This window comes from Dipodomys ordii, unplaced genomic scaffold (genome assembly GCF_000151885.1).
Source record: "Dipodomys ordii isolate 6190 unplaced genomic scaffold, Dord_2.0 Scaffold87, whole genome shotgun sequence".
Lineage (NCBI taxonomy): Eukaryota > Metazoa > Chordata > Mammalia > Rodentia > Heteromyidae > Dipodomys > Dipodomys ordii.
The window spans coordinates 3,211,867-3,225,650 of NW_012267303.1; the positions used below are offsets into that span (position 1 = coordinate 3,211,867).

The 13,784-nt window shown below is 53.2% G+C and overlaps 1 protein-coding gene across 4 annotated transcripts in view; it reads right to left on the minus strand.

Moving 5' to 3' along the window:
* Window positions 1–414: 414 nt before the first annotated feature.
* Brd1 (bromodomain containing 1) overlaps window positions 415–13,784 on the minus strand; it is a 50,047-nt gene continuing 36,677 nt past the window's right edge. For 3 of the 4 annotated variants that reach the window (XM_013025803.1, XM_013025802.1, XM_013025801.1), the window contains 5 exons: window positions 6,390–6,525; window positions 4,022–4,149; window positions 2,935–3,044; window positions 2,632–2,786; window positions 415–1,561 (listed from right to left, as the gene is read on the minus strand). In XM_013025803.1, the coding sequence (XP_012881257.1) occupies window positions 1,378–1,561; window positions 2,632–2,786; window positions 2,935–3,044; window positions 4,022–4,149; window positions 6,390–6,525 (713 nt within the window). In that variant the 3' untranslated portion in view covers window positions 415–1,377. Of the gene's footprint in view, window positions 1,562–2,631; window positions 2,787–2,934; window positions 3,045–4,021; window positions 4,150–6,389; window positions 6,526–13,784 lie in introns of those variants that run through there. The other variant, XR_001175421.1, reaches the window with a different exon arrangement.

The window sequence follows — 13,784 nt, forward strand, 5'->3', positions numbered from 1 at the left end:
CCAATGCCGACCACTCCCCCAGCCTGCCCTGCCCTGCACGCCCAGCCTCCCAGCTGGCATCCCCAATGCCGACCACTCCCCCAGCCTGCCCTGCCTTTCTGAGTGACGGGAGCAGCGGGTACCTGCCTTCAGGAAGGAGACTAGCAGCAGGTACGCAGTAAGAACAAAAGCTACTAAAGGACTTTATTTACGTTTCTACGGAGATGTTACGAACAAGGTAGACTTTAAAAGAACACTTAAAAATTTTAAAGTAACTATAGCTCTAAAATGAAAATAATGCCATCGCAGAGCAGTTCTGAAAATGGAGACGTGTCACTTGCTGGTCCTACTCCATGCCCACTGTGACCTCCCCGCATGCCCTCCGTCCCTCCGTGCCCAGCCTCCTGCTGATGTAGGAATGAAAGGGCCACACCATCCAAATCTTCACTTTATTTTTAATATAAAAAATGCAAATTTGGAAACCCACCCTGCTTTCTCCCCTAACATAATGCTTTACCTCTTAAAAATAAAAATAAAGTACTAATTCTATATACATCACATGTACCATACAAAAATGTATCCAAAGTTCTATTGCTACCAAAGTGTTCTAAATTAAAACAAGTTACAGAAAGCCCCTCATTGTAAACAGGATTACAAGTTACAAAATCAAAGTACTCACAGGCCAGTTGTTTATCGAACCGCCCAACACATTCTGCTCCCAAACCGAGTTGAATTTTTATGTGCTGTATAAAAATGCATATCAATATACTTTTGCAAATTTATTTTTCATTATAAAGCAAATGAGTACACTTCTACAATAAATAATCTTCTGGGAGGCACGCTCGAGGGGCTGGGGTGGAGCAGGAGAAGGGACAGACAGAACAACAACAATGGCCCGCCTGGCGCAGCTGGCGGAGTGTTTTTGGTGATTTGCAAGTGATGCACACAGCGTTAAGTTTTTATTCTCTTTGCACAAAGTACCATTCAAAATAATGTCATTTTCTTTCTTAAAATACACATTTGTCATTGTAAATTTACATCCCGTCTTATTAAATAAGTGGCACTCTGTGCAAAGAGCATGATTTACAAAATTATTAAACATTCAAAGGTCTTTAAAAAAAAAAAGCTACAGGTCAAAGAAAGTGAGGCCGTGGCACAACCAGGAAGCGGGCCCGCCATGTGGCTGAGACACCTGCCCCCCACAGCGCCGGCCACGCGGCTAGGACGCCCCTGCCCCCACAGAGCGCCGAGATGAGATGGTTCCATAGAAAACTTGGAAATGAAACCTCCCCCTCCCTGGGGAGAAAAGAACTACAGAACTACAGCTACAAAATCAGAATAAGTTAAGTTTTGAACAATATACAACATGTACAGCTTTATCAACACTATGGACAAGGCTCAGTCAATGTCACTGAGGTCACTGGCGGGCTCCCCATGGACCCGGCTCAGGTGGTTCATGGCGCGGTCGAAGGCCACCCGCACAGCCTTCCGGATGCTGGAGTTCCTCCCTTCCATCATTTTTAGCTTGTCGATGGTCTCGTCAATACCAAGGGGCACCATTTTGGACTTGGGAAGCCACTGCCTTTTTAGATGAAAGAGATGGGAAAAGTAAGCACAGCTGCCCCACGCGCCCCTCCGCCCGCACACAGGCAGGAGCTGTCAGACACCAGCAGGGCCCCATGCAGCAGAGCAGGCAGGATGTGCGCTGCGTCCCTTTATCTTCCTCTAGGGCTCAGGAAAGGCATGGAAACCATGAGCACTCCTCCTTCTCCAAAACATCTCTGAGCTGCCACGCAGGGCAGGCAAAGCAACCAGACCCAGACTATGCTCGTAGCACAGGCCAAGGAGCCCTGGGTGGGCATGGGGGGGTGGGGGGATCCTAACACAAAAAAGGGTTAGCCCCAGGAAGTCCTCCCTCTGGGTCTAAGGGAGCAGCTGCCAAGGACAGCGGGATAAATAGGAAGAACACAGGATGTGCTGGCAGACCCTTATGTGCAGCCAGAACGGGAAGCACCTCCTGGGCACTGAGTGCAATTGCTGACAGGACTCTGGGGCCACCCAGGAAAGGCCCACACCCAGCTGGATGGGCACTCCTGACAGCGCAAGTGGTGGGAGATAGTATGCCCCACGCTGAACCAGGCTATATTGGGGCCTCAAATGCTGAGCATCTGAGCAGAGCTGGGTGGAGACAGAAGCAGATGCTGTGGACAGGGGGCACTTGAGTCCTGGCAAAGCGCCTGAATCTAGGAGCTCAACGCAAGGCCCCCGGGGGTACTTCTGTGGACTTGAATAGGCATGAGGTCAAGCAGCCTGGACCAGTCAGCTAGCCAGCCAGGACTTCAGAAGCAAGATGACACTGTCAGGTAAAAACCATCCAGTGAGCAGTGCAGCTCCCACAGCAGCCATTGGATGCTGCCCTTTCCCAGTTTCCCCCTCTCTGGACATCAACCATTGGATGCTGCCCTTTCTCAGCCCCGCCCTCTCTGGACATCAACCATTGGATGCTGCCCTTTCTCAGCCCCGCCCTCTCTGGACATCAGCCATTGGATGCTGGCTGCCCCTCTCAGTCCCCCCACCCTGGACCTAGAAGCAGCACAAGCCACAGCACCCAGGACCACAGGGAAGGGCCTCCAGCCTGACCTGCACACTCACCAACTTCTCTTATTATCAAAGAACAGAACAAGAAACAGCTTCTCTTCAGACTTGGTCTGCATGTGCTCCCCGATCTTCAGCACATCCAGGGGTGGGGCGGGGATCGTGACCCCGTTGTGGTGGCCAGGCACTCTTGGCATCTTGGGATCGATGATCTGCCGAGGACAGGCTCTTGTCACACCAAGCACTCTCAAACCCAGAGCACACACCCACGAGCCCAGGCCACTCACACACTGCCTCTCAGCACAGCCATGCTCTCCTGGGCACACCCAGGCCCAGGACCCCTCCCGGTGCCCCACTCACCAGTGCTGGGTAGGAGGGGTAGCCACTACACTTGGCCCACACCACTTTCAGGGGCTCCAGGGCAGAGGCCGCGGCATCCGTGGAAATCCACATGCTGTTCTGCCCCACTTCTGGTAAAGAGACCCCCCCCCCCAAGCAAGCCATCAGGAGAGCCACTGCTGGCCCGGTGCAGCACACAGGCCAGAGTTCCCCAGACACGCTCAGTGCCCAGCCTCTCAAGTATAAGTTCAGTCACCACCACCAGGAGGCAGATGGCCACCACGCACGCATGCACACACGCACACACACACACGCACGCTCTCCCTGTAGCCTGCCCACGGTTCACTTGCCTCCAAAAGACCTACAGAACCTCATGTCCTCCCAGTTCAAGGACTGTGAAGGATACTGGTCCCGAATGCCTTAAGTCCTGTGACCAAAATTGGTCCCTAACACCTGAGCCTCTCCCTCCAAAGACCTCCTTTGGTGCATTCTTGCCGCCTCCTATGCACAGAAAAGCTCCCTCCAAAGAGCCAGCCCCTGTCCTCCGCTTCCCTGCACACATCCTCCCGCAGCCCCAGACTCCTCTCCAGAGCCCACCACCTCCGAAGTCCAGACTGACCACCAGTGTCAGATGCCCAACTGACCTCTGCCCCTCTTCAAAGCAGAGAAACCCTGTAATCCATCAGTTCTCAGACCCGGAACTTTACTCCGCCCCATGGCCTGGTGACCCCCAACCACTCACACTCACACCAGGCATAGCTGTCTTACAGTGACATTTGTGCCCACTCAACTCTACCCCCAGGGGCTAGCCACTAGGACTAGGCAGCCAGCCCACCAAGTCCCTCATGGCCTGAGGCTGAGGACACCTCTACAGAGACTCAGCAGAGAATGCCAAATAACCTACACTAACCCTGTCTGAACCGTGATGAGTCACCCCGAATCCCGTGTGCCCTCGCAGGGCCTCCACCTAGGGGACCCAGCCTTGAAGCACTCTTCTTGGGGAATGATTTACTGGATGCAATGAGCTTGGCTGACAACCCCACACTACTAGGCCAGGTATTAGAGGAGTTCCCTTCTGCAGTATCTCGAAGTTGTTGGTATAACTCACCAGCCGCAATCCTGGCTGCTTTGGCGTAGTTCCCATTTTCAATACAGGAGATCAGCTCACTGCGATCCTCCAGCGTGTGCCTTCGCACAAGAGCAGGCTTGCCGCGCCCACACTTCGGTGCACTGAAACTTTAAAAAGAAACAGACCAGTCAGAAAGTGACACTACAGACTGTGAACACCCCTGCTGCCTGGTAATTCCCTCCACCACATGCTGCACACACAGCTGCTGCCCACCAGGCTGGGCTGTGTGAAGGGGCACCGCCCCCCCAGGCAGGCCTGCAACTGGGGCCATAGTGAGACACTCAGGGGCTCCCTGTGCCACTGTTGTGAAGGGCTGCGTCCCACCATACTGAAGGTGGGATTTGGGGAGGAAAGAATGACGCTTAACCACAGATTCTAAAATCGCGCTTTTTGTATGTGTTTTGCTTTGGTTGTTTTTTCTTTTTCATGCCATTTTAGGACTTGAACTGAGGGCCTCACAATCTTGGCTTTTTCGCTCAAGGCTGGTTAGTGTTCTACCACTTGGGCCACTTCCCCCACTTCCAGCTTTTTGGTGATTGAAGGTATTATCTCACAGACTTCTCTGCCCAGGCTGACTGTGAACAGCAATCTTCAGATCTCAGCTTCCTGAATAGCTAGGAATACAGGCAGAAGCCACCAGCATCCATATTGTATTGTAATTTCACTATTTACAAAGCACATCAAAGTATCCCCATAGGAAACTGTCTGTGAAGGGCACAGCACAAACCCTGGGGTCAGCCTTTCTCAAGACCCTAGAAGAGTTGAGCTCTGAAACTTCAGAAGCCGAGCAAGAAAGTACCCAGGAGCTGCACACAGAGGAAACTAGGGGCGTGCCCACCGCGAGGGGCAGAGTGAGCTGTTGCTGGGGGCGTGCCCACCTCGAGGGGCAGAGCAGGCTGCTGCCGGGGGCGTGCCCACCTCAAGGGGCAGAGTGAGCTGCAGGGGGCATGCCCACCTCAAGGGGCAGAGTGAGCTGTTGCTGGGGGCGTGCCCACCTCGAGGGGCAGAATGAGCTGTTGCTGGGGGCGTGCCCACCTCGAGGGGCAGTGTGAGCTGTTGCTGGGGGTGTGCCCACCTCGAGGGGCAGAGTGAGCTGTTGCTGGGGGCGTGCCCACCTCGAGGGGCAGTGAGCTGCTGGGGGCGTGTCGCCCTGAGGGGCAGAGTGAGCTGCTGGGGGTGTGCCCACCTCGAGGGGCAGAGTGAGCTGCTGCGGGGGCGTGCCCACCTCGAGGGGCAGAGTGGGCTGCTGCTGGGGGCGTGCCCACCTCTAGGGCAGAGCAGGCTGCTGCCGGGGGCGTGCCCACCTCGAGGGGCAGAGTGAGCTACTGGGGGTGTGTCACCCCGAGGGGCAGAGTGAGCTGCTGGGGGCGTGCCCACCTCGAGGGGCAGAGTGAGCTGCTGCGGGGGTGTGCCCACCTCAAGGGGCAGAGCTGCTGCTGGGCGCGTGCCCACCTCGAGGGACAGAGCAGGCTGCTGGGGGCATGCCCACCTCGAGGGGCAGGGTGAGCTGCTGGGGGTGTGTCCACCTTGAGGGGCAGAGTGAGCTGTTGCTGGGGGCGTGCCCACCTCTAGGGGCAGAGTGAGCTGTTGCTGGGGGCGTGACCACCTCCAGGGGCAGAGTGAGCTGTTGCTAGGGGCATGCCCACCTCGAGGGGCAGAGTGAGCTGCTGGGGGTGTGTCACCCTGAGGGGCAGAGTGAGCTGCTGGGGGCGTGCCCAACTCGAGGGGCAGAGTGAGCTGCTGGGGGTGTGTCACCCTGAGGGGCAGAGTGAGCTGCTGGGGGCATGCCCACCTCGAGGGGCAGAGTGAGGAGTTGCTGGGGGCGTGCCCACCTCGAGGGGCAGAGTGAGCTGTTGCTGGGGGCGTGCCCACCTCCAGGGGCAGAGTGGGCTGCTGCGGAGGGTGTGCCCACCTTGAGGGGCAGAGTGAGCTGCTGCGGGGGCGTGCCCACCTCGAGGGACAGAGTGAGCGGCTGCGGGGGCGTGCCCACCTCGAGGGGCAGAGTGAGCTGCTGCGGGGGCGTGCCCAACTCAAGGGGCAGAGCGGGCTGCTGCTGGGGGCGTGCCCACCTTGAGGGGCAGAGTGAGCTGTTGCTGGGGACGTGCCCACCTTCAGGGGCAGAGTGGGCTGTTGCGGGGGCATGCCCAACTCGAGGGGCAGAGCGGGCTGCTGCTGGGGACGTGCCCACCTTCAGGGGCAGAGTGGGCTGTTGCAGGGGCGTGCCCACCTTGAGGAGCAGAGTGAGCTGCTGCTGGGGGCGTGCCCACCTTGAATCACAGAGCGGGCAGTTGCCAGGGGCGTGCCCACCTTGAGGGGCAGAGTGGGCTGTTGCCGGGGGTGTGCCCACCTTGAATCGCAGAGTGGGCTGCTGCTGGAAGAGACACTGGACTCGGACGCACAGCGTCGCCGGGGTGTGGCTCTCCTTCCCGGGCCACTGCCCGGCTCCTGCTCACTCCTTGCACCCCCAAAGCCATTGGTAAGACCTGGAACACAAGCAGGTAGAACTGGTCAGCTCAGCCAGAGCTGTTATTCAATCCAATTCATTCCTGACTTATACTAACTTTCTCCTTTCAACGTGGAATACATTTTCCAAAGAACATTTCATATCCAAAGCATGACCTCAGTAGATTAACAAAAACATTGTTGAGTAAAATAAACACAAATCATAGTTGAAGCGATCCTATAAGCACTGGCAAGATTTTCTTAACAAGCTCCATGAAAGTGAAGCACCAGGCCCCTTGCTATCTCTTCCCAAATGAACAGAACTTCTGCAAGCTCACAACAAAGCCCACCCACTCTATGGAGGACAGACTTGTGTCTGGAGAACCAAACCCAGGATGGGGGCCTATTACCACCACCACCTCCACCATCATGGAACTTCAGGGAAGGTTAAATTTGAGGAAAAAAATGCTTGGAGCTGGGCATTGCTGGCTCCTTCCTGCCCCTGTCATCCTAGCTACTCCAGAGACTGAGATTTGAATATGATGGTTCAAAGCCAGCCCAGGCAGGGGAGCCTGTGAGACTCCAACCAACCACCAAAAAGTCAGAAGTGGAGCTGTGGCTCACATGGTTGAACACTAATCTTAACCAAAGAAGCTCAGGACAGTGCCCAGGACCTGAGTTCAAGATCCAGGACAGGCACAACCCCTCCCTGCCCACACACAAAAAACAAGTTTGGAGATGTTGCTCAGTAGTAGAATGCTTGTCTAGTAGTGTGTGAGACCTTGATTTTGAGCCCCAGAACCAAAGAAAAAAACTGTTTCAAAAGATCAGCATTAACAAGAACCTATGGATAAAACACTTTTAAAACAGTAACAGCAGCTGAATACCAGTGTCTCAAGTCTAAAACCCTAACTACTCAGGAGGCTGAGATCTGAGTCACAGTTCTAAACCAAGGCAGGTAAATCCTCAACTCCAGCCACCCACCAAAAGCTGGGAAGCATGGCTGTGGCTCACGTGGCAGAGCGCTGGCCCTGAGTGATAAAGCTCACAAACAGTGCCAAGCCCCAAGTTCAAGCCACAGTACTGGCATGCACACACGCACACGCACGCACACACACCAAAAATCAGAGAGAGGGCCCCTTGAATCTAGGCCACCTCCAAATCACCAGCACTAGAGCACAGGGGACACGGTGTTCCTGAAGGTTTCCCCACATGGAGCTGAGACTCCCGGGTGTGAAGGCATCCTGAGAGCTGAGTGAATAGCACATGACCCCAGTATCTGAACAGCCTTTTAACCTAGGCAAATCCAGGCCAAATTGAGTGTCAATTTCCTTCTTGAAGAAACAAACTTTATGTCAACAATAAGGAATTACATGTCTGCCCTACAGAGGCCTCTCCTAATCAGGAGGGCGGAACCCCAGGTCGCAGGTGCTGAGAGGAAGAGGGAGTTATAAAAGAAGTATGTTTTCCCAATAAAGCTATCAATATCACCTGCCCACGTACATCCTTAAGAAGTATATTAAAAAATATTTTCAAACTAAGACATGCTAATTTGTCAATAAAGCACTTTCTTAAAAAATGCCTGAGGCCCTCAGTTCGATTTCTCAGCACCCCATAAGCAGAGAAAAGCCGGAAGTGGCACTGTGGCTCAAGTAGTAGGGCACTAGCTTTGAGTGGAAGAGCTGAGGGACAGCGCCCAGGCCCAGAGTTCAGCCCCCATCACCGACAAAAGACAAAAAAAAAAAAAAAAGTTTAGGTTGAGTGGCCAGATTATAATGCCCGAGTATTCTCCCACATTTCCTCTGTGGAACAGGCCAGCTTCTGCTGGCACCATGTCGCCGTCCACCACTGAGGAAGCAGAAGACAGGAGAGGGGAGGGGCCGCACTCCCATCTGTGCCCCAACTCTTACAGTGGGCTGTGCTGCCTCTTCCTGAGCCAGTGCAGTCAGAGAGCCCACCCAAACCAGATGCACCAAAAGCTGACAGCCAGATGATTGGGTCTGAGGCTGAAAAGGGACTGCAAGCTGAGCGCCCTCTAGTGTTGCTGAGGGGAACTGTGCTGGCCCCAGGAAGACGGTCTGCTAACAAGTCTGGTAGAATTAATGAGCAAGCCACATCCCAGACAGGCACTCTTCCCCCAGAAATTCCCGAAGCCAGGCCATATCCACATGCCCAACTCAGTGACCAAGGTCATTTGCTCAGGGACCAGAACACTTCACTGTCCCCAAGGCCTGAGAGAAGGCCCACAGTGGTGTGTCCTTCAGGAGACCTTTGGTCCCCATCCCCAGGGGTGAACCGAGCACCATGCAGACTGAGCAGACACAGGCGGGGCCAACCAAGGTGGTTTCTCTGCCCTTCCGACCTGCACCAGTCCCTCAGGTAGCTGGGATGCACCTCCAACAAGGAACTGGGAAAGAGGTGTAGCCAACCTGGCCCATGTGGCAGGCAGCAGCCTGGGGCAAGAGGAAGAAGAGCCTTGCAGGGCCAGCTCAGGAGAGACCCACAGAGACCAGAAGAGTCCATGTACACAGCCCTCATGCACCCCAGTGCTCCATAAAGATGGGGTCACATCGATTCTCATATCCAAGTGCCTTGTTAGGCCTCCAAGTGATTGTGGAAGGAAAAGATAAAAATCTAGGGAAGGTCTAAAAAAGGAAAAGAACTCTTTCCTGAAAAAGTCTTAAGAGTAAGACAAGGAGGACATCTCCCTCCCTGCTTTTCCTGAGTCTTTTATTACAGGCACACTGCATGTAGGCTGACACACGTGGGCATGTGTCACTGACACGCAAACACTCTGAGCTACTGGGAAGGGGTGGGCACCACCACTGGGAAGCTGAGGGGACATCCCATCTGGGCAGAGTATGGCTCAGGTCAGACTCTCAGGGACACTGCATCTCAGATGGGGCTGAGACGCGGGCATGGCTACAACAGAGCCTTCAGGACTTCCAGGCTCTGGACATGTCCCTGAAGGGAAAACACAATCCAGCGATCCACAGCTCAGACCTGGAAAGGTCCCTGGAAGCCACAGACCTGTGACACAGCAGCCAGACCCAAGTCTTCCCTGCCTCTACCTCCATCATGGCCTGCGTCCCACTTCCTGTGCAGAGCATCAGCTGCAGGGTCAGGGAACCAGGCATTCTCTCTCAGCACTAGGGATGGTTGTGTCCTCATCAACCCTGCAGGGACATTGGGTCTGAAAGGGTCTACAATCCCAGGTTCTACCACCTCTACCAGAAGCCCAAGGCCTACAATCCACACACAGACAGGCGGGTACCTGACCCACAGGGCACTTGTAAAGAGCAGGCGTTAACATAGCCTGAGTCTCTAAATTGTAAAGGCTCAGTAGGGACAGATCTGAGCAACTGTAAAAGCTAGTGCTTGGAGAACTAATGAGGAGAGATAGCTCCTGGACAGAGCCAGTGCATGAACCCTGGGTGCTGCCGGCAGTGTCCAGGAACATCACAAATACCAAACCAGAACCCAAATTTCCTGCCCTGGTTTTAAGGCAGCTGAGTCCCAAACACCTAGACAACGACAGCATCCCTGGAGTTCCCCTCTGCCCAAGCCTTTCCATAACCTACCTGAAGTGTACAAGGTGGCTACAAAGACCCGAGCTGGTCAGGAAGTCACCAAAGTCCACTCAGAGGCCAAGGCCTGGTGGTGAAGAAGTCAAAGCCCATCGGACTGCATGGACTCGGCTCCACCGTTAGCACCTGTGGCCACCAGCATGTGTGTCACTGAGGGCTCACCCACACAAGGACACAAACCCTCTGTGCCTCTACTGCGGCCCCACTGGCCCCCGTGAAACCTGCCAACAGGACTCTCACACACGCTCTGAGTCCCTCCCAGCCCAGGATGCTACTGGCTAGCAGAAGCAAGCGTCTCAGAGTGGTAGGCAATGCCAACTGTCTTCTGTCAGCACATTTTTACTCTTGCTATGACCAAAGGAGTTACACTTGTAGTGTACCTTTCAAGCATTCAATAATAGCACAGCAAGCAAGAAGACTCCCTTGACCACCTACTTCTGCTGAGACAATCTCTGTGAAGACTCAACTGAAGCAGCCAATGCCCACCCCACACAGGAGGGAGCCAGACCATGTTGGGGCTCCTGCTGGCAGGCTTGCCAACTGGCCCAGCAGAAGCTTGGCGTACCACCAATGAGACAGACATTAGTACTGTGTAATGGCTGAGGATGAAGGAAGGGGAAGAGAAGGGAGAAGAAAAACCAGGTAGCAAAGCAACAGATGCTAACAACTGGGCAAGGCAACACTGGGCCCCATCTTCAGACAGTGCAGTGTTTACAGTCCTTTCAGACGGCCAACCTGGATTGCCCCAAAACAGAACCCCTGGGCATCAGGCCAATTCTGGGCACGCTCAGACAGTTGGGTTAGGCTGCAACAGTATTCTGCCATGGTACTAAAGCTCTCCTCGCCTCCTCCCTATCTGCAGAGAGAAGGCTTAGGCGATGGAGACATCTCACTGGACATAGAGAGGGCAGAGCTACTCCCAATGCTGAGTTCTAAACAGAGAGTGCGCTGCTGGCCGGGGCAGGTCTCCTCCAAGGGCAGGTATTTGTGTGTGTCTGTTTATGAAGGTGGCTCAATGGATGATCCAACACGGTGCACAAGAACTAGGTGCCAGGCAAGCAGGCAGCAACCGCTCTGCATCCAAATGGCTGCTTAGCAGAACTCCAGTCCAAGTCGAGGTAAGAGAAAAGGATTAGGATCCAAAGAGTAAGCTACCCAGCACATTAGTAGTTAAGTGAGAACCTGAAAAACAGCGAAAAAGCCATTTAGTGTGACTGAAAGAAGAATAAAAGAGAGGTCCTCCTTTTTCCTAATCAGTTCAGAGCAAGGGAAAACATCTCGCTCACTCACTGGCTCACCACCCCACAGAAGAGCAGGAGAATCTCCACCAGGAGTATCAAAGTAAAAAGCGAGGAACACAGGTCCTGGCCTGGTGATCTGTTGCCAGAAATAAGTGAGCAGTCACAGAGGAAGGAACCTAGGGGACCAGATCCAAAGGTGTACACCACACCAGAGTCTCGAGCTCTGAGCCTCCCAGAGGCCTAACATATGGCATGCCCAGCCCACAGGTGTGAGCAAGGCAAGTGTGTGGGTGAGTCATCTCAGAATGAGCAAGTCTGGTCTCAATCTAATTTGTTATCTTGCAGTGCACTGAAGAACTCCCTAAACGTCCACAGCCCATAGATGAATCTGGAAAAGATGGGAAGGTTCTGAATACTTCAAGTCCTCAGACTGCGAAGAATTGCAGCTCGAAGCAAGAAATCCAGGTGCGCAGAGCACCAGAAGGTTCAGGTGGAGGCACAGCCAATGATGGTGGAGCTGGCTCACTCAGCCCACGCCGGCTGCCTGGGCCGGGCAGCTGCCATGGTGGCCGCCCCGCACTCCTGAGGGTCAGATCAGATCTTAGCACTAAGGCTCCCCAGCTGCTCGGGAGTGCGCGTCCACTGAAATCTACTGCCACTCTGGAATAAGAAAGCAGAAATCTCCATTTCAGTCAGAATCAAAGGCACACTGTGGATCACACGCACTACAGGTCAGAGGTACGACTGCTTACGACTCACCGTTAGCACTGAAAACTGGCAAAGTGCTCAAGTCAGGAAGTAAGATGGATGGGGCACAGTGCTCCATGCAAGGAGTCCTGATGAACCCAACATCTGATGGGAAGTTTCTACAACCACTCTCTGATGGAGGCCTACAGGCGGCAAAGGCCCCAGCAGAGCCCAGAGTAGCTGGGCTGTCTAAGGGCAGGAAGAGAAGCCATGCCTCCAATACCAACTACTCAATGGGCACGAAGTCTGGGTTGCTGACAGAAAGTGTTGCTGAGGCGGCGGTCAGCTCGAGCTGCAGGCTCTGTGGAAGCATGTGACATGGGGCACCTGGTCCTGAGGCCAGCACTGCGTAAGACCCACTGTGTTCATCTCTGGACTTTCCAGTAAGCTCAAAAACAGTCTATCCGAAGTACAGTCAAGAGAAATCCCCAAGGACTAAAACAGGTTCACTATTTCACTCTCCTACAGAACATTTACATTGCTTCCTAAAAACAAAAAAAGGTCTTATCAGATTTTAAAATGCTATTACAAATCTAAGAAAATAAGAGGCCATGGGTAGGAAAGTTTTCACAAAACCGTATGTTCAAAATAAAATTGAAATGAAATTTATCACAAGACCTTTGGAGCTCAATCCTCATCACTACACACACACACACACACACACACACACACACACACACAGGGAAAAAAGAGAAAAACCAGTTTTTATAATAAATTATTTTGGCAACAACAAAAATTATCTATTTTGAATGTGCTTCTGTGTGAAGATCCCCAATGTAATGCTGTATTTAGGCCAAGAGTCAACAGAGGGAATAGGAAAGCCAGCCACCAGCAGCATCTTCCTGGCTGTCAGACCAACATAGCAAACTCAAGGACTTTGGAAGCATTTATCAGTTTGGGGAAATAAATAGCTGGGTCTTGTTTTCCCTGCTCAAGTAAAAGAGCAAACACACAACCTCAGGGCAGCAGAAGGAAATGCACAAATAGAGGACAGGACCCAAGCTTTGATCTGGGATCAAAACCAAAAGAGCAAAAACCTCATCAACAATTTGTCAGAAAAGAGTCACTTACTAGACATACAGGTGTAGTATCAACCATAATTTATTTGTTATTTTTCTTTTTTTTTTTTTTTGGGTCCAGTCATGGGGCCTGAACTCTGGGCCTGGGCGCTGTCCCTCAGCTCTTCAGCTCAAGGCTAGCACTCTACCACTTGAGCCACAGCACCACTTCTGGCTTTTTTCTTTTTTCTTATGTGGTGCTGAGGAATCGAACCCAGGGCCTCATGCATGCAAGGCAAGTGCTCTACCACTGAGCCACCTTCCCAGCCCCTTATTTGTTATTTTTGCTGGTCCTGGGGCTTGAAACCTGAGCCTGGGCGCCATCCCTGAGCTTTGTTTGCTCAAGGCAAATGCTCTACCACTTGAGCCACAGTGCCACTTCTGGCTTTTTTTTTTTTTTAAGTACTTTATTGGAGGTAAGAGCCTCACAGAGTTTCCTGCCTGGGCTGCTTTGAACTGCAATCCTCAGATCTCAGCCTGAATAACTACAATTACAGGCATGAGCCACCAGAACCCGGCTCAATCATAATTCTTGAAGGATCACAAAAAATTCCCTGGCTTTCACCTGAGGACCTGGGGAAAAGAGGCTCCAAGAAAGCCAACATGGCTTCCTACAAATGCAACATGGTGCAGTTGCAGTTTCACAGAAATGCCGTGGATGCTATCA